The sequence below is a fragment of the Spea bombifrons genome, chromosome 8, assembly GCF_027358695.1.
Source record: "Spea bombifrons isolate aSpeBom1 chromosome 8, aSpeBom1.2.pri, whole genome shotgun sequence".
NCBI lineage: Eukaryota > Metazoa > Chordata > Amphibia > Anura > Pelobatidae > Spea > Spea bombifrons.
Genome location: NC_071094.1, coordinates 45,786,924 through 45,813,816, shown reverse-complemented (window position 1 = coordinate 45,813,816; position 26,893 = coordinate 45,786,924). Strand labels below are relative to the sequence as shown.

General features: G+C 42.6%; 3 protein-coding genes and 1 long non-coding RNA gene across 5 annotated transcripts in view; 3 read left to right on the top strand and 1 right to left on the bottom strand.

Annotated features, from left to right (window-relative positions):
• Positions 1-26,893, bottom strand: part of LOC128502719 (uncharacterized) — a 46,064-nt gene that overhangs the window by 18,953 nt on the left and 218 nt on the right. The window lies entirely within an intron of this gene.
• Positions 1,581-10,831, top strand: LOC128502702 (cytochrome P450 2A10-like). Its single transcript, XM_053472592.1, has 9 exons — positions 1,581-1,763; positions 2,517-2,679; positions 3,945-4,097; positions 5,905-6,065; positions 6,139-6,315; positions 6,691-6,832; positions 7,034-7,221; positions 7,437-7,578; positions 10,594-10,831. Exons 1-9 carry the CDS (start codon positions 1,581-1,583, stop codon positions 10,773-10,775), a joined length of 1,491 nt encoding a protein of 496 aa, XP_053328567.1. The 3' UTR covers positions 10,776-10,831.
• LOC128502705 (cytochrome P450 2A11-like) lies at positions 12,652-18,828 on the top strand. The gene is made up of 9 exons (XM_053472596.1): positions 12,652-12,834; positions 12,940-13,102; positions 14,516-14,668; positions 15,520-15,680; positions 15,760-15,936; positions 16,938-17,079; positions 17,632-17,819; positions 18,182-18,323; positions 18,624-18,828. The coding sequence occupies exons 1-9, from the start codon at positions 12,652-12,654 to the stop codon at positions 18,803-18,805; spliced, it is 1,491 nt and encodes a 496-aa protein (XP_053328571.1). The 3' UTR covers positions 18,806-18,828.
• LOC128502690 (cytochrome P450 2G1-like) lies at positions 20,875-25,962 on the top strand. 2 transcript variants are annotated; one of them, XM_053472573.1, is made up of 9 exons: positions 20,882-21,111; positions 23,012-23,174; positions 23,707-23,856; positions 23,997-24,157; positions 24,297-24,473; positions 24,566-24,707; positions 24,835-25,022; positions 25,421-25,562; positions 25,642-25,962. In XM_053472573.1, the coding sequence occupies exons 1-9, from the start codon at positions 20,932-20,934 to the stop codon at positions 25,824-25,826; spliced, it is 1,488 nt and encodes a 495-aa protein (XP_053328548.1). In that variant the 5' UTR covers positions 20,882-20,931; the 3' UTR covers positions 25,827-25,962. The 2 variants fall into 2 exon arrangements, with proteins under 2 accessions (XP_053328549.1, XP_053328548.1); XM_053472574.1 differs by lacking the exon at positions 25,421-25,562 and having other exon boundaries at positions 20,875-21,111.

The window sequence follows — 26,893 nt, the reverse complement described above, 5'->3', positions numbered from 1 at the left end:
GAAAGCGGATGAAGAAAGAAGATGCAGGAGATGCAAGTGGAATGAAAAGTAGAAGAAGGGAATCTCTTATTAAACAATTTAGGGGCCTTATTTCTTCATGAGGAAGAGGAGGACAGATGAGGGAAAGAGAGAGGGTGTGTTTGTATATGTATGGATATGGTGTTAGAGTGTATGTGTGTTTGTATATGTATGTATATGGTGTTAGAGTGTATGTGTGTGTATATGTATGTATATGGTGTTAGAGTGTATGTGTGTTTGTATATGTATGTATATGGTGTTAGAGTGTATGTGTGTGTTTGTATATGTATGTATATGGTGTTAGAGTGTATGTGTGTGTTTGTATATGTATGTATATGGTGTTAGAGTGTATGTGTGTGTTTGTATATGTATGTATATGGTGTTAGAGTGTATGTGTGTTTGTATATGTATGTATATGGTGTTAGAGTGTAGGTGTGTTTGTATATGTATGTATATGGTGTTAGAGTGTATGTGTGTGTTTGTATATGTATGTATATGGTGTTAGAGTGTATGTGTGTGTTTGTATATGTATGTATATGGTGTTAGAGTGTATGTGTGTGTATATGTATGTATATGGTGTTAGAGTGTATGTGTGTGTATATGTATGTATATGGTGTTAGAGTGTATGTGTGTGTATATGGTGTTAGAGTGTATGTGTGTGTTTGTATATGTATGTATATGGTGTTAGAGTGTATGTGTGTTTGTATATGTATGTATATGGTGTTAGAGTGTATGTGTGTGTATATGTATATGGTGTTAGAGTGTATGTGTGTGTATATGTATGTATATGGTGTTAGAGTGTATGTGTGTGTTTGTATATGTATGTATATGGTGTTAGAGTGTATGTGTGTATATGTATGTATATGGTGTTAGAGTGTATGTGAGTGTATATGTATTTATATGGTGTTAGAGTGTATGTGTGTGTTTGTATATGTATGTATATGGTGTTAGAGTGTATGTGTGTGTATATGTATATGGTGTTAGAGTGTATGTGTGTGTATATGTATGTATATGGTGTTAGAGTGTATGTGTGTGTTTGTATATGTATGTATATGGTGTTAGAGTGTATGTGTGTATATGTATGTATATGGTGTTAGAGTGTATGTGAGTGTATATGTATTTATATGGTGTTAGAGTGTATGTGTGTGCGTGAGTGCATGGTGAGTGTGGTCTCAGGGGTGAGCGTAGGTAAGTGGGTCCGTGTAAGAAAAAGCATGTGCTAGTTACAGACAAGCAAATACATTTTTTTGGCACATGGTTTTAACGACAGGCTCATAGGACGTGAATGAATTTTATTAATATATAGAATCTATCGCTATTAATAATAATATAATAATAATATAATAATAAGACAGACATTGTACGAATTAGGAATTCTTTATGTTCCCTGTAACGTGTTATCTAACCTACTCGTTAAATTGGCGTTGCCTCCACGTCCTCCTTTCTTCTACCTATAATTTACGGAACTAAGTCTGCCCCACTCAGTCTGTAAGCATGTCCCAGCGAGTACGCTCACTTATCACCAGTAAACACCAGTACAACCGCAGGTCTACCAGCTCAGCATGAACTTCTCTGAAGATGTCTCTCTGCTGCTGTCTCTCGGCCTCTCTTGTCTTATCTTGATTTTCAGCATAAAGAAGATTTTTGGGAAAAGCGGGAACCTCCCTCCAGGACCTAAACCCCTTCCGCTACTGGGGAATTATTTACAATTAAGGAAAGGGGACTTCGTACAAACGCTCCTGGAGGTAAATCTTTCTCATGCTCTTTTGTTGAGGATGATTGATTTGTTACTCTTCGTAGTTTGGAATCTGCTCACAAGTTTCGAATATTCTTTGGAACGTTGCCTTAAACGCCCCATTTTATTTAACCCGTTGATAATCCAGCAGAAGACGTGGAGGGGCATACACGGAGGGGTCAGCATAATTCGGCTGGCTGTCACCCAATATCTTTTTGTCTGTGGCCTAAGCCCAATGGTCAGTGGGGGCAGTATGCTAACGTTGGAGTCACCCCTCCCTGGGGTATTTATTTCTGCACCTTCACTTTTCAAACGTCCTACGTAGCAAAGTTCCTGCCCCTTCCCTTTTTGGGCGTGGCGGGGGGTTTCTCGGGGTCTGGCGTCAGTGCGGGGGCTACATGCAGGACTCCCCATGGGATTGCCGTGGGAAGTATCGGTTTCGCTACCGTGCATGGATAAGCCCTCTTATCGTCGATTAAACCTGTCCTGTAGGGCACGGTCCTAGTGAGCGATGGCGCTCAGTTTTGAGTATGCACTTAAGGATGATGTTAGTAGCTGAGGCTGATTGCGGGTTTATGCAAATATTGAGTGGATGTTTACAAGTTTGAAGTTATGTTTATGTTGACGTATATCGCAGGTATTTCATAAATCTGTGACCTTTAAAGTCCAGCAGGTCTCTTGAGTATTTATTGGGTGATTGATGATCGGCCAGGCCCCCGTCACGCTTATTCCCAATCCCCCCCCCCCCAATTTTCCTTTATAGATAAGTGAGCGATATGGAGACGTCTGCACGATATACCTGGGGACCCGTCCGGTGGTGATGGTCACTGGATACAAGGCAGTGAAGGAGATCCTTGTGGACAGAGCAGATGACTTCTTGGCTCGGGGGGCCATGCCAATATTTGACGCTTTATACAAGAACTACGGTGAGTGATTCCTCGTTTAACCTTCAGAAACTCGACCCCACGAAGCTGCACTCCTCGATATCTCTTTGAAGAGAAGGATTATCGCTGAGATATCCCCACGTCGTCCCAGGAACAGCGGTGGGAACATAGTCAACTTCTGAGCTTCCTTTAAATTCTCTCTTAGTTCATCTTCGTTTACTAATCTCCCGGGTCTCTTCCCCATCTAGCCTACCTTATCTACCAGGCATTGCAGGGGTTAACGGGAGCAGAAATCCGTAGGTTCGCCGTCAGGAGCTAAAGGGCATTGTGAACGACTCTGTTGATGGCTGAGGAGGCCCCTGCAGGCGACCAATAGACTCACTGGCACTGCCCTTTATCCCCTGACCATTGGTCTCCCCTCTCCAAGAGTTAAAGGTCTGTACGAGCGACTTTATTGGTCGCCGACAGGGGGCTCGTCAGCCACCAACCAATTAACCAATTAACCTCTTCTTCAAAAAACGAAGAAGAAAAAAAACAAACTCGAAGAATGTACACGAATATTCGCCCGAACCGAACACAGGAACGGGCGAATATTCGCTGAATACGAAGGTTTTTTCCCAACACGAAGAGTTGGCCGGCGACCAAGTCTACTTTTAATGAGTTTGATGCATGATAACATGGAATGAAATGGTTAATCTAGTTTTTTGGGTTTTTTTAATTACCAGATTGTTCTTGGCTCCAGTTTTTTTTGGGGGTGAGGCGGGTTCATTACAAACTGTGTGAAAACGGAACGACCCAAATAAAGTACAATTAAAAAATAAAAGAACAAAACCGGTGGAGCCGGATTCATGAACAGAAATGTGACTTCTGACCTCGTATTTATTTAGCAACGCATGATACTGTATTTTTTTGGATCCTGACTTCGATCGCATGGTCATCACATTATAGGATAAAAGATTAGATTATTTTTTTTCCACAGCTTGACCAATACTAGATTTTTGTGGGAAAAAAAATTCTGATATTTTGCTGCTTGTGATTGCCAAGCGTTTCCATTCCTGGGAAGTTCAAATGTCGCAAAAACTAAAGTTGGTAAAATCAAGAGATTTAGAGCAGGAAAAAAAAAAGATCGAGAGTGCGGTAGATAAGTGGAGCAGCCTCCCAGCAGTGGTGGTAGAGGGTAATACAGTGAGGGGATTAAACATGCATGGGATAGACATACGGCTCCTGAATCTAAGACGAGACCAACGGCTGATTAAGGAAAAAGTTTTGTTCTCTGCTTTTGTAACGTCTCGTCCTTTGAACGCCAGGACTGATTTACACCAGCGACATGCACCGCTGGAAGGAGCTCCGCCGATTCTCTGCCTCCACCTTACGGGATCTGGGTTTCGGAAAGAGGAGCACAGAAGACCGCATTCGGGAGGAAGCGGCTTGTCTGGTGGCCGAGCTCAATAAGACCAAAGGTCAGAAAAAAACGTAATCGCTTCCACCAAAGGCATTGTTTCTGATATGAAAGACAATAAAGGGGAACGGGGAACGGTCACCGTCTTTACTGCCAGTATCATTTGTAGTTTTTGCCCCATAATGTAATGTTTTCAGGCAGCTGCATTTTAGCATTGGTAGATGAGCAGCGCAAGCGCATGACGTTGTGCAGCAAATTATATCCACATGAGTCCAATGTGATTCAAAGTTTCAATCTTTATTAGTCTTCACAAAATCAATAAAGATACAGAGAGATCAACGTATCACGCCTTTTGCCTTAGTGGCTTCATGATAGACTTCATTATCATCGCCATAAAGCATCAGCTCAGTGCGGTGTTTGAGCCGGGAAAGTCACCCCAAATATCACATGACTGACAGCGACGGCGGCTCCAGATCTGCAGATAAAGGGGGTTATACAGCGCTGCGGGTATATTACTGTATACAGTGCTCGGGGTTATATTACTGTATACAGTGCTGGGGGGTTATATTACTGTATACGGCGCTGGGGGGTTATATTACTGTATACAGCACTGGGGGGTTATATTACTGTATACTGTGTGGGGGGTTATATTACTGTATACAGCGCTGGGGGGTTATATTACTGTATATAGTACTGGGGGTTATATTATTGTATACAGCGCTGGGGGGTTATATTACTGTATACAGCGCTGGGGGTTATATTACTGTATACAGTGCTGGGGGTTATATTACTGTATACAGCGCTGGGGGTTATATTACTGTATACAGCGCTGGGGGGTTATATTACTGTATACAGCGCTGGGGGTTATCACTGTATACAGTGCTGGGGGTTATATTACTGTATACAGCGCGGGGGGTTATATTACTGTATACAGCGCTGGGGGTTATATTACTGTATACAGAGCTGGGGGGTTATATTACTGTATACTGTGTGGGGGGTTATATTACTGTATACAGCGCTGGGGGTTATATTATTGTATACAGCTCTGGGGGGGTTATATTACTGGATGCAGCGCTGGGGGTTATATTACTGTATACAGCGCTGGGGGTTATATTACTGTATATAGCGCTGGGGGTTATATTATTGTATACAGCGCGGGGGGTTATATTACTGTATACAGCGCTGGGGGGTTATATTACTGTATACAGCACTGGGGGTTATATTACTGTATACAGCGCTGGGGGTTATATTACTGAATATAGCGCTGGGGGTTATATTACTGTATACAGCGCCGGGGGGTTATATTACTGTATACTGTGTGGGGGGTTATATTACTGTATACAGCGCTGGGGGTTATATTAATGTATACAGTGCTGGGGGTTATATTACTGTATACAGCGCTGGGGGTTATATTACTGTATACAGCGCTGGGGGGTTATATTACTGTATACTGTGTGGGGGGTTATATTACTGTATACAGCGCTGGGGGTTATATTACTGTATACAGCGCTGGGGGTTATATTACTGTATACAGCGTTGGGGGTTATATTACTGTATACAGCGTTGGGGGTTATATTACTGTATACAGCTGTGGGGGTTATATTACTGTATACAGCGCTGGGGGGTTATATTACTGTATACAGCGCTGGGGGGGTATATTAGCCTCGAAGGGTGAAATAGCACACAAAACCAGTGTGACGTACATCTGGGGTTGTTGGTTCCAGATCTGAAATGTGAGGCAGGATCAGAGTAGTACGTTGAAAGACATTTTACCTCCGTAACGGAGCATCTCAGATATACAGTAAGTACATAAAGTAGTTTCTGTCACTGAGAAGACCCTGAGAACATCTCGTGCTTTCACGTCGTAGGAGCTGCAGTTCACCCGCGGTCGATCCTCACCAAGGCTCCGTGTAACATCATCTTCTCCATTATGTTCGGGAGCCGCTGCGACTACGAGGACAAGGAGCTTCTGAACGTGCTGAATTACATCTATCAGTCGTTTGTGATCGCGAGCTCTCCGTGGGGGCAGGTAAGACGCGGACGGAACCCACAAAGGGGGATCGGTAAGAATCCAGCAGATCATTCAGAGAGATCTCTTGCAGTGTTTTGACATGTTCCCGAGGATGATGGCGTTCCTTCCGGGACAACATCAGATTTTTTTCCACTACCTGGGGGAACTCGTGCGCTACGTAGAGAAGAAGGTTGAAGACAATAAGAAGACTTTGGATCCCAGTAACATAAGGGATTACGTGGACGCTTTTCTCGTTAAAATGGAAAAGGTAGAAAAGTACAAATAAAAAGTAATGGGAGGGGTGGTAGGGAGGGGTATATAGCGTAATGGGAGGGGTTATAGGGAGGGTATATGGTGTAATTGGTGTTATGGGGGGAGTATATGCAGTAATAGGAGGGGTATATGGAGTAATAGGAGGGGTTATAGGGTGGGGTATAAGGAGTAATGGGAGGGGTTATAGGTGGGATATATGGAGTAATGGGAGGAGTGATAAGGAGGGGTATATGGTGTAATAGGATGGGTTATAGGGAGGGAATATGGTGTAATCGTGTTATGGGGGGAGTATATGGGGTAATAGGAGGGGTTATCCGGACATATTATTGGACATATATATATAGAGTTACATGCTCTGTCATTTTCTCAGGAGAAGATGGATCCGAAGACTGAATTTGATATGAGGAACCTGGTGTTTAGCACGCTGCAGATCTTCTTCGCTGGGGTGGAGACCATGAGCACGACCCTCACATACGCTCTCCTGATTCTGCTGAAATATCCTCATGTTCTCGGTAAGCGATTCCTCGGAACCCTAGAAATCTTTTACTGGCCACGTAAGAACTGTTTAACCCGCAACACCCACTCAGAACACGTATCGTTTACCAGATCCTGAGACTTTTTGGTGGGTTGGATGGACAGATTTGGTTTCCAGGTCATTGGTTTTTACTTTCCCAGAATCCCCTATTCTTTTAACCCTGAGATCCCTCTTTCAGACGAGGTCCACGAAGAAATCGACCGAGTTATTGGTAGAAATCGTAGCCCAAAATTACAGGACAGGAGCCGGATGCCGTACACCGAGGCCGTGATGCACGAAATGCAGAGATTTGTAGACCTTCTCCCGCTGGGAGTGCCGCGAAAAACGACAAAGGATGTGGAGCTACGAGGATACACCATTCCCAAGGTATAGAATACAGACGTGCCACAGGAACCCTCCTATATCTCCGATGGTGACATATGCAGTTTATACAGGCTGGGGGGCACCCAAGGCCTGGCTGTCTCAATGTCTGTGTTGGGTCTCAGGACGGCTATTAAGCGCATTATGAAACAGATTTAGCGATGGTGGATATCGTTTCCGGTGTAATAATAATTTCTCACCGTAATCATCATGTTTTCCAGGACACTGATATTTTTCCAATTCTCACCACGGTGCTGAAGGATCCAACCTGCTTCCCGTACCCAACCGAATTCAACCCCCAAAACTTCCTAGACGAAAATGGAGAATTTAAGAGGAATGAGGCCTTCATGCCTCTGGCTGCAGGTAGGGAACTCCATCGGATAATTGTATTTTTGAGAGTGAATGTCCTTATAACCCGTTATATCCTGTATATTCCTCATATTATATATTATATACTCTCCCCCCCCGTATAACTAATCCCGTCCTTATAACCCGTTATATCCCTGTATATTCCTCATATTATATATTATATACTCTCCGGACGTATAACTAATCCCGTCCTTATAACCCGTTATATCCTGTATATCCCTCATATTATATATTATATACTCTCCCCCCCGTATAACTAATCCCGTCCTTATAACCCGTTATATCCTGTATATTCCTCATATTATATATTATATACTCTCCGGCCGTATAACTAATCCCGTCCTTATAACCCGTTATATCCCTGTATATTCCTCATATTATATATTATATACTCTCCCCCCGTATAACTAATCCCGTCCTTATAACCGGTTATATCCTGTATATTCCTCATATTATATATTATATACTCTCCGGCCGTATAACTAATCCCGTCCTTATAACACGTTATATCCCTGTATATTCCCCATATTATATATTATATACTCTCCGGCCGTATAACTAATCCCGTCCTTATAACCCGTTATATCCTGTATATTCCTCATATTATATATTATATACTCCCCCCCCGTATAACTAATCCCGTCCTTATAACCCGTTATATCCTGTATATTCCTCATATTATATATTATATACGCTCCGGCCGTATAACTAATCCCGTCCTTATAACCCGTTATATCCCTGTATATTCCTCATATTATATATTATATACTCTCCGGCCGTATAACTAATCCCGTCCTTACAACCCGTTATATCCTGTATATTCCCCTTATTATATATTATATACTCTCCCCCCGTATAACTAATCCCGTCCTTATAACCTGTTATATCCTGTATATTCCTCATATTATATATTATATACTCTCCCCCCGTATAACTAATCCCGTCCTTATAACCCGTTATCTCCTGTATATTCCTCATATTATATATTATATACTCTCCCCCCGTATAACTAATCCCGTCCTTATAACCCGTTATATCCTGTATATTCCTCATATTATATATTATATACTCTCCGGCCGTATAACTAACCCCGTCCTTATAACCCGTTATATCCTGTATATTCCTCATATTATATATTATATACTCTCCCCCCGTATAACTAATCCCGTCCTTATAACCCGTTATATCCCTGTATATTCCTCATATTATATATTATATACTCTCCCCCCGTATAACTAATCCCGTCCTTATAACCCGTTATATCCTGTATATTCCTCATATTATATATTATATACTCTCCGGCCGTATAACTAATCCCGTCCTTATAACCCGTTATATCCTGTATATTCCTCATATTATATATTATATACTCTCCGGCCGTATAACTAATCCCGTCCTTATAACCCGTTATATCCCTGTATATTCCTCATATTATATATTATATACTCTCCGGCCGTATAACTAATCCCGTCCTTATAACCCGTTATATCCCTGTATATTCCTCATATTATATATTATATACTCTCCGCCGTATAACTAATCCCGTCCTTATAACCTGTTATATCCTGTATATTCCTCATATTATATATTATATACTCTCCCCCCACCCGTATAACTAATCCCGTCCTTATAACCCGTTATATCCCTGTATATTCCTCATATTATATATTATATACTCTCCCCCGTATAACTAATCCCGTCCTTATAACCCGTTATATCCTGTATATTCCTCATATTATATATTATATACTCTCCCTCCGTATAACTAATCCCGTCCTTATAACCCGTTATATCCTGTATATTCCTCATATTATATATTATATACTCTCCGGCCGTATAACTAATCCCGTCCTTATAACCCGTTATATCCCTGTATATTACGCATATTATATATTATATACTCTCCCCCCGTATAACTAATCCCGTCCTTATAACCCGTTATATCCCTGTATATTCCTCATATAATATATTATATACTCTCCGGCCGTATAACTAATCCCGTCCTTATAACCCGTTATATCCTGTATATTCCTCATATTATATATTATATACTCTCCCCCCGTATAACTAATCCGTCCTTATAACCCGTTATATCCTGTATATTCCTCATATTATATATTATATACTCTCCATACCGTATAACTAATCCCGTCCTTATAACCCGTTATATCCCTGTATATTCCTCATATTATATATTATATACTCTCCGTCCCGTATAACTAACCCCGTCCTTATAACCCGTTATATCCTGTATATTCCTCATATTATATATTATATACTCTCCCCCGTATAACTAATCCCGTCCTTATAACCGGTTATATGCTGTATATTCCTCATATTATATATTATATACTCTCCGGCCGTATAACTAATCCCGTCCTTATAACCCGTTATATCCTGTATATTCCTCATATTATATATTATATACTCTCCATCCCGTATAACTAATCCCGTCCTTATAACCCGTTATATCCTGTATATTCCTCATATTATATATTATATACTCTCCGGCTGTATAACTAATCCCGTCCTTATAACCCGTTATATCCTGTATATTCCTCATATTATATATTATATACTCTCCCCCGTATAACTAATCCCGTCCTTATAACCCGTTATATATTGTATATTCCTCATATTATATATTATATACTCTCCGGCCGTATAACTAATCCCGTCCTTATAACCCGTTATATCCTGTATATTCCTCATATTATATATTATATACTCTCCGGCCGTATAACTAATCCTGTCCTTATAACCCGTTATATCCTGTATATTCCTCATATTATATATTATATACTCTCCGGCCGTATAACTAATCCCGTCCTTATAACCGGTTATATCCCTGTATATTCCGCCTATTATATATTATATACTCTCCGGCCGTATAACTAATCCCGTCCTTATAACCCGTTATATCCCTGTATATTCCGCCTATTATATATAATTATTATTATTAAATATCGGGTGCTATTAGGGTCACTGAACGTCTGTCTGTATCTACAGGAAAGCGGGTCTGCCTTGGGGAGGCGCTGGTGAGAATGGAACTCTTCCTCTTCCTGGTAACCATTATACAGAACTTCAAACTCACCTCTTCTGTGCCGGTGGAAGAGTTGGACATCACACCCGATGTATCCGGACTCGGGAACATCCCAAAACCTTACAAAGTGTCTTTCACCCCCCGTTAACCCTTCTTCTACCATAGACAAGTTATCAGTTATAAAAAGTTTAAGAACAAAACATAAAAAACTGGCGGATTGAGAGCAAAGATTTTAAAAAATAATTGATTAGATGGAGAAAGCGCTCTACACGGACTGTGTCTAGAATCCCTCTAATCTACACTGATTGGACAGAAAAGGCTGATCTATTTGATTCACCGATTATTTAGCTCAAGACTCTCCCCGGGATCCGCAATCAAACGACTTATTATTGTAACATTAATTAAAATTTAGGATGGGAAATGTACTCTCTGTGCTGGCGGTTAATCTAAAACAATAATTAAAACATCGAGCCAAGAGATCTAATCAAAAAAAATGCCGAAGGATTTAATATACAACAAAAAAGAGGAGATTTTTTGCATAAAATGTTAAAACTGATATATACAATGCTCAGAAAAAGACCGGAAAGATCTAATCTATGGGAATGTTCTCAATACCCAACTGTTTTTATTGCAGGATTATTAAAAAAAAAATAAAGACCCCTTTTGGCCGATATGTTGTGGTTTTAGGCAGAATTGATGGCATTTTATATACTGCAGTAAATATTTATGGCCCTAATGAATGAAATTATTTAATAGAGTAGAGAAAATAAAAAAAAGGTATTCTGTTGGTAGCAGGAGACATGAACAGGGATGAGTGGAGGCTCTGGTGGGCCCTGGGCCGAAAATATAATAGTGGGGCCCCCTCCCTCCAGTATTGATAGAGATTCCTTTAGGTATCTCTCGTACATTTTATGTATGCCGGTGATGTCACGATGACATCACTAATCTCACTGTATTTGTTTTAATTTTTTTAAATTAATTTTGCATTAAAAATAATACTTTTTGAACTGTTTTGCCTTTGTGGGAAGAGGGAGAAACATTGTTCCCTCTGATCCACCCCCTGCATTGATCTTACTGGGATCAGCATACTGTTGGTCATCTCAATGCATGTGATCAGGTAGCGGGGGACAGACCCTGCGGGAGATATCCTGTCCGCCTATGATCTTCTGGCTGATGTCGGCGATGGCATCACACAGAAGAGATCGGGCGATCGGACATTCTTTATGTAACGGCGTACCGGCGCTCACGCCTGCAGCCATTACAAACGATCAGTCAGCAGGAAGCCGGCAATGCTGCACTCGAGGAAATCAGTCTATTGAAAAGCAAACAAAGCTCCTGGTCCAGACAGATATTATTTTTTTAATAAATCATTTCTTCGCGGATTGTATTTTTAATATCCGGCATGGCATATTTAGACAGTCTGTGCAAACGGCAGTAATAACAACTATCTGGGAACATTCAAATGAAGCTAGCGCACAAACACATGACACGGGATCAACGGAATCTTTGGCTTCGAAAGTTCTCTTAAGCTTACAACGTCAAACATTTTCTCCTTTAAACCCCAGGAAAAGCTTCTGCGCAGACGTAGCGAGACTGGCAACGTCCAACTCGAGAGCGCCTGACTCAATCCCACCAAAACGTGACTCGTCACGCCGGTCTAATGCTGTTTGGGTCATCTCTTTGGTGTCAGACTCTCTAATGGATACGTGGAAATTATGATTTTTATTATAATTTTTACACACTTTTTACACATATATATATATATAAAAAAAATGTACCCATAACCCTGATTCAAATAAAATTCTATATATATTTAATTAAGGGACAGAAATCACTGAAGCACATCTTGTGCAGAAAGTAAATTTCATAAGAATGTGATTGCAAAATGTTTATCGTTATCGACCGCCGGCGGTTTTCAGACTCCACCTTCGCGCTCGAAAATTCTCTGAATTGCAGCCAAAACAGGATTTAATTTTTTAAAAAAAACACAGAGAAAGCACCAGGTCTATCAGCGCCATCTCAACATGTTTGTGTCTGAAGATGTCTCTCTGCTGCTGTCTCTCTGCCTCTCTTGTCTTATCTTGATTTTCAGTCTAAAGATGATTTTGGGGAAAAGCGGGAACCTTCCTCCAGGACCTAAACCCCTTCCGCTACTGGGGAATTATTTACAATTAAGGAAAGGGGATTTGCTAAAAACCCTCCAGGAGGTAGGTCTTCATCGAGGATGAGATCGGTCAAGACTTTACGACTTTATAAATCATGAGTCGGACCGGTCTACACTCTGACCCGATTTTCCTCCCGTTCTCCGACAGCTCAGAGAGAAGTACGGGGACGTGTATACGATATACATGGGGCCGCGGCCGGTGGTTGTCATGTCCGGATACAAGACGGTGAAAGAAGTCCTTGTGGATCGAGCAGACGACTTCTTGGCTCGGGGGGATATTCCAACATTTGATTCTTCTTACCAGAACTACGGTGAGTGATTCCGGACCCAATAAAAGCTTAATATCCCCCAAAATCAGTTAGATTTTAGCAGCACTAGAAGTAGGTTATTGCTACAATATGACGATGTATGCTAATTCTCTTCTAGGTTTTGAACACGAAAGAGGTCGATGATCAAATACTCTATACATTTAATAAAAGATATAATAAACATTTATATATTTAATAAACATTAAATATTACATTTATTAAACATTAAATATTAACTAAACATTTATACATTTAATAAAAGATATAATAAAATAAATGAGTGAAATAATAAAACCAAATAAATAAAATAATAATACACGTAATAATTAATAAATCATGTGATATCATTTCTTGTCAATGTATATAATTGTTTCCATTTTTTCTGTAAATCAGATCAGTGCACTGGTAGAACCGCTCCCTATTTTGGCCACGGCGTCTTTAGCTGAAGTCGATTTTTTTTGGACCAACATAGAAAAATAAAAGAACATGCGCTGTCGGGGCTTCAGAGGTCTCTCGGGAAATGTTCCACCCCAAAAGCTTACTTTTTCTATATATTTTTCTATATTTTGGTTATATTATCCCAGTTAACCAAACCGCGGACCCAAACTGGTGTTTCCAGTTCCAAAATCTGTATATTCTGTGATTCCCACCCAGGCTGGCAAACGGGGCAAAAGCCTGGTGGGTTGTACCAGGTCGAGGGGGTATTTTACCTTAATGTGAGGCAGCGGCAGGATTCACCTGGTCAAAAAAAGATAAAACAGTCGGGCCCCGGTGTCCTCCCCAAATCTTGGGTTCTCGAAAACGTTTATAGTTGCGTTTACACTTTTTTTTGCTTCTCACAATTGATATAATGCCGCAGCTCTTTAACTATTAACTTACTTAACTGTTATTAATTATTATATACATTGTAACACAAAATGGAATGGTTGGTATGAGCTGCTGATACAACTTTCCTGCTTCCATACACTATATAATTTATATACATAATTATACACGTACATTAACACCAATACACCAACCCACACATACATACACACACATCCACACATACACACACATACATACACACATACATACACATACATACACATACGTACATACATACACACACACACACACAATATCATGTTGCCTAATCTCTGAGCGGAGAGAATAGAATTTGGGGCAGTTTATCGTTCCTGTGAGAATTATCAGTTTTTCATTCTTGGCTGAAATAGGCGGTTTATTGTTTGGGCTTCCATAACGATCATGTGATCGGGGAGCAGCCCAGACTAATGCAGTCAACAAGATGGGAACGATATTTTGGCAACATCAATGTTTTTTGGGAGCGTTACAAGAAGGCACCTTTGGACACAAACACAACATCTACTCAGCCTACAAAGATCCATCTCAAACATTTTCTCCTTCAACCACCAGGAATTGCTTTTACCAGCGACATGCACCGGTGGAGGGAGCTCCGGCGTTTCTCTCTCGCCACCTTGCGGGGTTTCGGAATGGGTAAGAGGAGCATCGAGGACCGGATTCAGGAGGAAGCGGCTTGTCTGGTGGCCGAGCTGAAGAAAACCAAAGGTGAAGAACCTATAGATGGTTCCAGAACCACGTGTTAGGAGTAAAGCAAAGATCCCTGTCCACAAAAAAAAACAACAAACTGTAAGAGGCACAGAGGGGCCAATTCACTAAAGGATGAGTTTGTACGGCCAATTCATGTATTTAAATATTTCACACCAAACACAACAGAGTCCAAAGTCAAGTTGCACTGTAATCCAAGGCACCAGCTCATACATTCAGCTATGTTTATGTAAATTGTTGAGGGACCAATTTGGCCAATAAAAGTCATTTAGTCGCCTCGTTAGAAGGTGGTCGTTTGGCCCAGAACTTTATTAAACTCAACAGAACCTAACTGGGCCACAATCTTGACTGATGACTTCACATAGTGGACACCAACTCATCGTGAGGCTCGCAATGATGAAACTTGAGGACACTTGGCTCGGTTTGAGCGTAAGTTGGCTCTTTATGCTCTTTGCGTTTGCTGAGTCCAGCGCCTTTAAGCTTTTCCAGTTGCGTGAACCCTTTATAACCAAACATGATGAACAAATCCCAAAATCCATAAGATGGAACAATGAAGGAAGCAGATAGAATAGAAGACTCCAGTGTCCCACATAGCCTGACGGCGAAGGATGTTTATTACAGTTCATTAATATGCATTCTTCAACCGGTCAGAACGCATATTAAGTTGCTTAATTTTAGAAGAAGCTGCAGCACAATAACCCCTCCGTGGTCCCATTTTTATGCCACTAATCAGTAGCGGGAAAGCGCTCCTATTGAAACCAATCAATACGATGTTGCTTATTATAAATATTTAGTAAATGTCTCTCTTTCCTGTGTCTAAAATGTTTTTGGGTGAATTTGATTTGTTTCAGAAACGTTCTTGGACCCCCGGACGTGTATAAACAAGGCTCCGGGCAACGTTATCTTCTCCTTGATGTTTGGAAATCGCCACGAGTATGATGATGAAGAGCTTCTCAACGTGTTAGACATCATGTACCAAACGCTTCTGACTGTGAGCTCGCCCTGGGGACAGGTAAGGGAGAGGGTCGAGATAACAGGACGAGGAGCGACAAACAAGGAGAGATCTCAGCCTCAAACTAATTTCTCCCCAGTTGTATGACATGTTCCCGAGGGTCATGAGGCACGTTCCTGGTCACCACCAGCATATATTTCACAACATGGAAAAACTCCTGCTTTATGTCGAGGACAGAGTGAAACAGAATCAAAAGACTCTGGATCCCAGTAATCCAAGGGATTACGTGGACACTTTCCTCATAAGAATGGAGAAGGTAATTATATGGAGTCATAGGTGGGTTATATGGTTAACAGAAGGGGTGCGTTATAGGTAGGGGTGACCACCTGTTCCATTTTGCCCTGGACAGTCCCGCAATGGGACTTCATATCCCGCCTCATTCCGGGACAATGCTCTCTCTTGCTTTACAATGAAAATTATTGAGTGGGCTGACTCCATTTGTTTTCAGTTACCTCCGTCTGAAAAAGAATTGAGCCCGCTCACTCAATAATCTGTGTGGGCGACGCTGGCACCGCAACGGAAGCCGCAAAACTAGCGTGAAAGGCTGCATATTTTTTAATAAAAGAGGGATGGTGGTGTAGTTCAAATAAAATGCAAGGACACAACCTGTTTTCCATAAAGTGGCTTTTATTTTCAACTGGGGACAGTTGACACTGGGAAGCTGTTAGGGGACCAGTTTGGCACTGGGATGCTGTATGTGGCACAAGGATGGCACTGGGAAGCTGTTTGTGGGACAAGGATGGCACTAGGAAGCTGCTTGTGGGTTAAGGTTGGCACTGGAAAGCTGTTTGTAGGACAAGGTTGGCACTGGGAAGCTGTTTGTGGGACAAGGTTGGCACTGGGAAGCTGTTTGTGGGTTAAGGTTGGCACTGGGAAGCTGTTAGGGGACAAGGTTGGCACAGATAAGCTGTAAGGGGACAAGTTAAGCACGGATAAGCTGTTTCTTGGGACAAAGGTTGGCAATTTACATCTAATATATCTTTTAGTTATACGTTAGGAAACATGTTTTGCAGTTTTTTATTGCGGAAACAATAAAAAAGAGATATTTAACATATGAAAAATTATGACCTTTTTATGTAGCCAGTGATTGCGTAAATACTGAAAATGGGCCGGCAAATATGTTTTCGCCAGTCCCGAGCGAACTTGGAAATGTGGTCACCCTAGTTATAGGGGTTTTATGGAGAAACGGAATGGGTTATAAGGAGGGTTATGTTCATCGTCTGAAGAATATCTTTTTTTTTAAATCCTCTATAATAGGAGAAGAAGGATCCGAAGACTGAATTTACCCTGAGGAACCTGGTGTTTAGCACGCTGCAGATCTTCTTCGCTGGGGTGGAGACCATGAGCACGACCCTCACATACGCTCTCCTGATTCTGCTGAAATATCCTCATGTCGTCGGTAATTAATCAAAACGCCCCAAAACCTCTACTTTCCGACCAGCAAAAGCTCCTAACACCAGAGCGTTCTATACAGACAGCCAAAGTCCCTCCGTATTCTTGTAAAATGTTCCCATACATTGGCCGCTATCTGTCCACGTCTGTGTTTACCTCTCGCAATGCTGTCGGCCTGATGTGGGACACCGGCCGACCTCTCTGCCACTGGTGTCTTCATGGCTTTAAAAGCCGCCCCTGCCTTGCGTCGGGGTATGATGTCATAATCCAGCTCTGTTTCTTCATGGTGGGCATCGCCTTCTAACGCAGGCTATGGAGGCTGTGCTGAGCCGGGCCAAGGATCGTCCAATAGGCAGAGTCTGTCCCGGGTTTGCTGGTCCCGGTACTTTATTGTTGAAGGTCTTTGTCCTGTAAAGGGCTACAAACGGGGTAACAAAATAATTGACCGATCCTCTGATAAATACGGGGCAATCCATCCGCGGTATCCAAACGTTACTAGTTCCCAGTTTTCCCCCCACCGGTCTTTTCACCTCGCGTTCCGTTACTCTCTTCCGATCAGACGAGGTCCACAAAGAAATCGACCGAGTTATTGGCAGAAACCGCAGCCCAAATTTACAAGACAGGAGCCGCATGCCGTACACCGAGGCCGTGATCCACGAAATACAGAGGTTCGTGGATCTCGTCCCGTTTGGTTTACCTCGGAAAACAACTAAAGACGTCGAATTTCATGGATACGCCATTCCCAAGGTGGGTCACCGCGCAATCTCCATGATACGATCACTATATGGCGGCTCTCCTGCTTGACGTTGAACAAGGAAGACGTTGGGTCGGGAACGGGGGCCATCCATCTCTGGGCTGCTCTCGTTTTATTTCCTGGGTCATTAAGGGTTAATGATGAGAAGCCACTGCGCATGTGCAAAGGTTGATATGTTGTGCATGCTGTGTAGACCTTTTCAGGGGCGGGTCTATTCACTAAGAATGCAAGCCATTGGTCAAATGCAGGGGCCACTTGAATACACCCCAGAGTCTCAGCGCCGTCACAGAATGGGCCGGTTGCCATGACATCGTTACCTCGCACTCCAGCTTTTTCCCGTATGATTGTTTTTCAGGACACTAATATTTTTCCGATGCTCACCACGGCGCTGAAAGACCCCGACTGCTTCCCGTACCCAACAGAATTCAACCCTCAAAATTTCCTGGACAGAAATGGGCAATTTGTAAAGAATGACGCCTTCATGCCCCTGGCTGCAGGTAGGTAACCCCACGGAGTCTTTGGGGTGACTGGAGATCTCTGAGCGCGTGACAGCGGGTGTCATACTGTATGTTCGGAGCCACGGTGACCACCAATTCACCTCGTCTCGCTCTACCCGGCCAAACCAATGGAGTTTCTATCTTGTCCTCTTTATATTTCACCCCACGCTCGTTGTGTTAGTACCGGTATTTGGTGTCCAGGAGCAGCTGGTATGAGAGATCTCTCCTTCGCACCTCCCGCCGCCGTCCTCTTCTCGTGGTTTCTACTGATAACTCCATCGGTCCTCCATATATTTTCAGGGAAGCGGATCTGCCTGGGGGAGGCGCTGGTCAGAATGGAGCTCTTCCTCTTCCTCGTCACCATCCTACAAAACTTCAGCTTTAAATCTCCTGGAGCGATTGAGGAGGTGGACGTAACACCGCAGGTGACCGGGCTGGGGAGCTTCCCAAAACCTTACAAAATGGCCTTTATTCCGCGTTAACGCTCCTGCCCCGCGAGTCTGGTCATTTTATGTGCAACAGTTATGCGTGCAAAATATTTTGATTCCAAGTATTGTCTGCGAATGACCAACTTCACATAGCGCTTTGCAAAGTCTTCTGTAAACTACCTGTTGGTCTATGGGAAGAGTCATCTCTTCTGTTTATTATTCCTCCCCATTAAGTTATCTCTCCCCTTGGGGATCATGCCAACGTTTTGAAACTGCCAAGTCTTTCATCTGTTGGTCCCACGTGGGTCTCCCTGTGCCTGCGCTGCTCACCCATACGTGAGTTTTATACCGGGGTCTGTATTTAAATTACTTTGCAATATTTCTGTGTAATTTTTTTGTCTTTTACGTATACATGTTCCTGGGTTAAACGAATCTTCATTTTACGTTTAAGTATAAATCTTTCTTTTTCTATCACTTTGGGTGAATTTATTTATTGTAAGTATAACTGTTTATATGTTAGCATGAGTGTGTATGTGTGTGTTAGAGGCAGTGTGCATTAGCATGAGTGTATGTGTGTAAGTGTACATGTAAATGTATGAGTGTATTAGTGTGTTAGTGTGTTAGAGGCAGTGTGCGTCAGCATAAGTGTGCATGTGTACGTGTGTATGTGTTGAAATGAGTGTGTGTGTGTGAATGTGAGTGTGTAGCAGTGTGTTAGTGTGAGTGTGTGTATAAATATGAGTGCTAATGTGTATGTTAGTTACTGTGGGGGGGCTGATGGGGCCACTTGGCTTTGGGATAGACATACGGCTCCCGAATCTAAGACGAGAGCAACGACTGATTAATGAAAAACCGGGCTGATATATTTTGTCAGATTGTATATTTCTCTGTTTCTAATAAAGTTTACGGCCGATGTTATGACGAGCAGCTGAACGGCGAGTTAATGATTTATGAGATAAAAGAAAAAATGAATTATTGAGGTTTGGGGTGAAATGTTCTTTATCGAGCAGCCTTTGGAAGCCGATACAGAAAAGTCCTGTCTGATAATAAATACAGCGACGTTGCCGACGGATCACCGATCCCTGCGAATGCTTTGAGCCTAAGAAAGAAAAAGTATCCAGAAAACATTGATTTCTGGCGCTGGAATCAGGTTTGGGGGCTTTATAAGCAATTGTATTATTTATACCCATCCTGACGGAGGCGACGAGCTGAAAAGTGTCGTTACGAGGACTGCGGGTGACCGCGGTGTTCAGATGTCGGCCCCCGGCCGGCTCGAAGACAGTCTGGAGAATCGTTATCAAGTTCCGTTATCACTTTCCTTGCTGCATTTCCATTTTTCCGGGAATTATTATTTCCGTTTCTGCCGGCACGCGCCGTCACCACGCCATTTCCTAATATTTAGATTAAAGCTCCAGTGGTTTTCTTTTCTAAACCCGCTTTCTGTAGCCAGCTGGGTGATTCCATGCATGAGGTGAAAGCTTTTAACCCTTACTGAGGTTTATCGATAAATACCCCCTTTGTCTGCGATAAAAGAGGAGAGTAAACAAAGGGTTAACATTGTTACAAACCTTAATATTCCATCAGATAGCCCGACGAGAGCAAAGCAGCAGATTAGTATTAATGTGCATAAAAATATATTTTTTATTTAAAAACAAATAGTACTAAGACATGACCTAAGGAAGGGGCATTTATTACAGGTTACAGATTTAAAGCTGCAGTTCCACCTCCTCTGCGGAATTTACTTATCGCAGCATTCCAAGTCCCGCCCAGAAATCATTCTCTAAAGATGTGAAATTCTGCATTCTTCATGTTTTTTGGTCAGAAACGCAGGCACTGATTGTTGCAGCAGATTCTGGTTACGAGGAATGAAGTCTCTTGGCGCCGGAGATTGGCGTCTCCCGGCATCTGATCCTCCCCGGGGAAGTGAAGGCCCGCAGAGCCCTTTGTTTATAATCAGTCCATTCTTCCCCATTTCGAGCCGGTTTGGCATCCAGTGAGAGCCGCATTGTCAGGATTTTCTTTGAATTGTTTTTTAGTTCCCCCGATCCCCAGTAGAGGGAGCTCCCGCTCCAGGCGTGAGACATGCGCGCCCCGGCTGCACAGCGGCTCTTCTGTAATTTTATTAAACTTCACAGCTCGTTACAGAAGTCGAAAAGCAGTCAGAATTGTGTGCGGCTCCGATGGCGCTGGGACTGGTCGGGACGTTTCTCCTGGTCTCCTGTATCACTGCCCTGCTTTACCTGATCGCATGGAGGGGCAAAAAGAAGCCGGGAAACCTGCCCCCAGGACCCACCCCACTGCCCCTGCTGGGGCATATTCTACAGATCAGCCTCACAGAAGTCCCCCGACAGCTGGTTAAGGTGAGGGGGGTACGAGTGTAATCCGGGGGCATTGGGGTGATACAGATGGCGCCTCAATCCCAAAACGTTACGTTTATCAGCATTTGTATTAATAATAAAAGCGACTTCAAGAACAAAATCCCCAACTGGGCGAGGGATTTTATGTCACAATATCAACTGTCGTAACTTGTTTACACGTTTTTCTGCTCCCATTTTCCTGCCTCCGCTATTCCCATCGGTATGAAGAGCTCACATTTCCTACGGATTATCACTTTAAATTAACCCCGTACACCACCCGTCTCTCTCTATTCCCATTGTGGGTATTTAAGGATTGTGTTACTTCCTATCCTTGTATATATCGGCCTGACACAAAGTATCAACGCCAACCAAAGACTCCAAATTCCAAAGACACAAAATGCCGGATTATTAGTCAGGATGATTTCATCACACATTTTATATCGTAATAATCACAGTGAAATCATATATACCGTATTTCAAAGGGAAAAATAAACCTGCAATATCATTTATATTGACTTTTATTATAGCAATTTGATAATAATTATAATAATAATAATAATAATAAGTGCGGAGTGACACTCATAAGACGCACCCACATTCTGAGCTCAATTTTATGAAAACCAGACCTTTTTAAGAAAAAAAATCAGATTGCATGTTATGTCACGACTACGCAACTCCCGGGGGGCCAAATTAAAAAAAAATAAATCACTAATTGCGTAAAGTCACTTAAAAAATATAGTAAGCGCCTCCAATACATCAGTAACTATGCAAAAAATTCAAATCGAAAATGTAAGTATAATTTCACTGATTCGTGAACTTTACGCGTGCGTAGCATGGTTTTAATATATTATAATTGTTTAATACGTAGCAACATTGAAAGGGTTAAACAATTTTATTGTGTTTTACGAGTCATTTTGTTTTATCCCTCACTATAATTAGCTAATAACGATCTGAAATATTTCTGGCCTTTTTCCTAAGAAAATATTACTTCCCAATTGAACCAAAGTGAATGAATTGAGCTGCTTGCTACAAATGTAACAGTTTGAAGCGTCTCGGGAGAAGCCAATGAGTCCTCAGCTCAGCCTATGGGACGCGGCCATTCATAAAACGTAAAAGCCAACCAATGAATGATAGTAATAAATGAAAAGGGGTGATAGGGGGCGCTAATCAGAAGAACTCTGTTATAATGTGAATAACGGAACGCGGCTCACGCAAAGTACAAATACTTTTATCTACTTTTTGGAAAAACAGGTTTATGAAGTGAAAGGAGAGTAAAGAGCTAAAAAGAAATAATACCTTTTTGAATTTTTTTGCGGCGCATCAGAAAAAAAATACTTTATATTTTATAGATGTACCAGAAAAAAAATAATAAAAAAAAACACCAAAAATGAACGCTCTGTGTTTGGTGAAAAAAAAAAAAAAACCTTCCTAAAATAATTTTGTATTGGATTTACCGTTTTCAGCGCTGGGGGTTCAGACAGATTTATAGATGAGATTCTCGCTCTAAGGGTCTGCCAAAGACACAAAGCATCCGGACTCCGGCGACATCAGAGGACAGACAATGTATCTGTGATGAGAGAGAACCGGAAAACAAGATCCTAAAGTAACCCCCCCGGCAGCCGTCCTTTAGAACCAGGAGCAATGGGAACGAAGAGACGAGGGGTCGTCCGACGCGTTTCGCCATCCTTTAACTGCATGCCCCCTTTCTTCTGTACCTGGATACATTGTCTGTCCTTTGATGTAACCGGAGTCAGGATACTTTGTGTCTTTTGGAATCTGCAGACCATTAGAGCGAGAATCTCATCTATAAAGCTCTCTAACAAGGTTCTTTTTCTGTCTTTGCGCTGGGACCTCAGAGGTCTCTTCTTCAGATCGTGTGACTTTACCCCTTTTTTGTATGCAGCTCAGCCAGACATACGGACCCGTGTACACGCTCCGCTTTATGGGACATGATGTGGTGGTGCTGATCGGTTACGACGCTGTGAAAGAAGCTCTCGTGGATCACGGCGATGTGTTTAACGACCGCGGCAACATGACTGTGACCGATCAGTTTTTCAAAAATAGCGGTGAGTTCATAAAAAATAGTAATTTTGGATTATGGTATCTGGATAATGCCAAAAATGAAAAGGGGAACCATCACAGCTTTTAATGAGTTGCCAAGATATTCGGTTCAAAAATCCACCTCGTTGAAGCTGAGACCGGTGGCGGCCTGTGGCAGATCCAGCATTAGCTGATCAATTTCCTGCCCCAAAACGCTCTCCCATTTCCTTTACGGACCCTTACAAAGGCTGCCTGGACCAATGAGTAACAATCAGCAACTTAACAAAAGGGGAGAGATAACCGAACGGGGAGGAATAATCATGCAGGTCCCGAGAGCAGGAAGTTGAGATCTCTGCTCCCATTGGATCCATATAAGAAGGTGTCCAATATATATTATTACATGGGATTATTTAGTGTGCCGATCCTGGAAAGTAGACCCGTGTCCCAAAAATTCATGGGGCAAGAGTCGATGGGCCGCCAACTGATGAATTCTGCCCCCCCCCATTTACTGTTATCATCGGAACCCTACAGATCGTCCATTATTATATGTTTTCAAAGGGATTCTCACGAGCAACGGAGGAAGGTGGAAAGCGATGCGAAGGTTCACTCTGATGACCTTGCGGGATTTCGGGATGGGGAAACAGAGCCTCGAGGAGCGAATCCAGGAAGAGGCGCGATGTCTTGCGGAGGAATTTGCGAAGAACAAAGGTTGGTCGAGAGAATCCACAGTCTATGGGTTCCGGTCAACGTTGTGTCCAGATCCAATAATCATATCTGTGAGAAGAAGCTCGGAATGAGTGATCATGGCTTCCATAATTATCTTATTATCTCTGCATTCCCCCCCACAGAGAGTCCGTTCGACCCGATTAACCTGCTGGAACAGGCCGTCTCCAACATCATCTGCTCCGTCGTGTTTGGCGAGAGGTTTGCCTACGAAGACACGCATTTTAAGAGCCTTCTGAGCTACATCAGAGGGATCGTCCAACAGCTGAATTCCCTCTCTGGTCAGGTGAATATTCAGGATGTTTCAACCCTTTTTGTGTCCATGGATAGAAATATATCAAATGCGAAAATGTGGAAAAGGTACAGAATTCTGAGATCGCGCCCCCTCCCCCCTCTGATATTCCATCCATGCAATTCTGTTGCAGTTACTTCAGATGTTCCCAGGTGTTCTCTGCCGGATTCCTGGACCTCATCAGAAATTGTTTGTGAATTTCGCAAAGATCGAAGAGTTTGTGGCGGACGCGGTGAAGACCCACCGAGAGACGCTGGATGCAAGCTGTCCGCGGGACCTCATAGACTGCTTCCTCATCAGGATGGAGGAGGTAGCGTCCGCTAAAAAAAAAAAAAAGTATCAAATGTTTGCTTTGGCAAACAGAGAAATGACCTCTAACAAAATGTTCCATCCATATCGTAGGACAAAAATAATCCCAACACAGAATTCCACGAAGACAACCTACTGGGAACGATAAGAGATCTGTTTTTTGGTGGGACGGAGACCACCAGCCTGACCCTGAGATATGCATTCCTGATTCTTTTGAAATATCCAGAGATACAAGGTAACAATACTGAGCGGTAACAGCTTAGGCAACTTATCTCCCCATCGACATCATTATCTAACGGCCTCATCTCAGGCCTCGTTTTGGATTTAGCTCAGCAGATGTTTTCTCTTCATGTTGTCCTCAGAGAAGATCCAGGAGGAGATTGATAATGTCATAGGCCAGAATCGCTGTCCGTCAGTGAAGGATCGGAGCAAAATGCCCTACACGGACGCCGTGGTCCACGAGATTCAGAGATTTGCTGACATCCTCCCCGCTGGAATACCCCGCGAGGCCAGCAGAGACACGACCTTCAGAGGATATCACATCCCCAAGGTCTATGAGATAACATAGATAAACAAAAAGGTGTCATTAGTACCCGGTGGCCCTAGGAGGGGCCGGCCCTTAAACATGTCACTGTCATTGGTACCCGGTGGCTCTAGGAGGGACAGGCCCTTAAACATGTCACTGTCATTAGAAACCGGTGGCCCTAGGAGGAACCGGCCCTTAAACATGTCACTGTCATTAGTACCCGGTGGCTCTAGGAGGGACCGGCCCTTAAACATGTCACTGTCATTAGAACCCGGTGGCCCTAGGAGGGGCCGGCCCTTAAACATGTCACTGTCATTGGTACCCGGTGGCTCTAGGAGGGACCGGCCCTTACACATTTCACTGTCATTGGTACCTGATGGCTGCAAGGAGGGACTGACCATACCATTTTTTTTTTATTTCAGGGAACTTGGGTTTCCCCAGTCCTGACCTCCGTTTTAAAGGACCCCAAGTACTTTAAAAACCCCGAACAGTTTGATCCCGGTCACTTTCTGGATGAGGACGGACAATTTAAAAAAAACGATGCCTTCCTGCCATTCTCTGCAGGTGAGAACTTTGTATCAGTCATTAATATTCAGTGTCATGCGGATCGTTGGGTTATCGACCTTTTTGTCTTCCTCTCCAGGTAAACGAATGTGCGCGGGGGAAGGGCTGGCTCGTATGGAGCTCTTCCTCTTCTTCACCGCCATCTTACAGAAGTTCGCCCTGAAGCCAACAGTGAAGACAGAAGACATCGAGATCACCCCAGAGCCGAACACCAATGCTTCAAGGCCACGTCTCTACCAGATGTACGCCGTGCCGCGCGTGTGACTCTGGTACATGCTTAGTAAACCGTTACGTTCCTCCTCAGAGACACATTATGAAGCAGTTTGTTCTCCTTGGTAGATGTGGAGGTGATTGTCTAATGAGGGTCCTTCATAAACATTAAATACTTTTAGACTGTTAAGGATTTTGTCTATTTCTTTGATGATAATAAAATCCATTCCATGACAAGCCATCTTTAGGCGTCTTCTGACTCCTGCTGCATTATATTGAGATATTTATTATTGTGTGCATTATTACTTTATGAACCAAAACCAAAAGAATATTAACAATGATCAAAAGGTTAAAAAAAAAATTACTAAAACTGAACAAATATTCCTTTTACATAAAGAAACAAGACAAAGTTGCCCACTCTACCCACGATTGTTTATTACTATACTTTCTACCATATAAATTTACCGACTTCTCTGGGCACGCAGACATTGAAATGACCCTAGAGCCCGGCACCGGTGTTCAAAGACTTCAACTTTGCCAGATGTGCGGCATAAAGTCATAAGAAAGAGCCTCCCAGCAGAGGTGGTAGAGGGTAATACAGTGAGGGGATTAAACATGCATGGGATAGACATACGGCTCCTGAATCTAAGACGAGACCAACGACTGATTAAGGTTTGAGTCTTTACAGCAGGAGAAACGGCAGACTAGACGGGGGCCGAGAGGGGCCGATCTGGGTTTCTATTAACACATCAACTACAAAATGGTAAAGAGAGAAGCCATCGCAGACACAACCTTCGGTAGCAATGTTATTAATTACACTATATTTTTAGCCTTCAATTAATGTATTTTGGTGCAAAAAAAACAAGAATCCATGAATTGAACTTCTAGCCTTGATACGAAAGTTAATATTAACGAGGACTCAATCATTAATCTGAATCGCTCCTCGAGTAATAAACATTCCTGATAATAAAACTGCAGCTACTGCTACTAATTCTTACGGGACAAACGTATCGGGGCAAAACTCGGCCGGGTCTCGTGCAAAGTGCTAAATACCAAATGATCCGACCGTCTTCGTGTTGATCGCAGAAAGTTACTTTATACAGAATTCTGTGTATTTTGTG

Bases quoted from the DNA above. Each gene is read 5' to 3' on its own strand.
- LOC128502702 (XM_053472592.1), top strand. From the start codon at position 1,581: ATGAACTTCTCTGAAGATGTCTCTCTGCTGCTGTCTCTCGGCCTCTCT. The intron at 6,833-7,033 runs GTAAGCGATTCC...TCCCTCTTTCAG, and splicing joins GAAATATCCTCATGTTCTCG to ACGAGGTCCACGAAGAAATC. The intron at 7,222-7,436 runs GTATAGAATACA...CATGTTTTCCAG, and splicing joins GAGGATACACCATTCCCAAG to GACACTGATATTTTTCCAAT.
- LOC128502705 (XM_053472596.1), top strand. From the start codon at position 12,652: ATGTTTGTGTCTGAAGATGTCTCTCTGCTGCTGTCTCTCTGCCTCTCT. The intron at 15,937-16,937 runs GTAATTATATGG...CCTCTATAATAG, and splicing joins TCCTCATAAGAATGGAGAAG to GAGAAGAAGGATCCGAAGAC. The intron at 17,820-18,181 runs GTGGGTCACCGC...ATTGTTTTTCAG, and splicing joins ATGGATACGCCATTCCCAAG to GACACTAATATTTTTCCGAT.
- LOC128502690 (XM_053472573.1), top strand. From the start codon at position 20,932: ATGGCGCTGGGACTGGTCGGGACGTTTCTCCTGGTCTCCTGTATCACT. The intron at 24,158-24,296 runs GTGAATATTCAG...ATTCTGTTGCAG, and splicing joins TGAATTCCCTCTCTGGTCAG to TTACTTCAGATGTTCCCAGG. The intron at 25,023-25,420 runs GTCTATGAGATA...TTTTTATTTCAG, and splicing joins GAGGATATCACATCCCCAAG to GGAACTTGGGTTTCCCCAGT.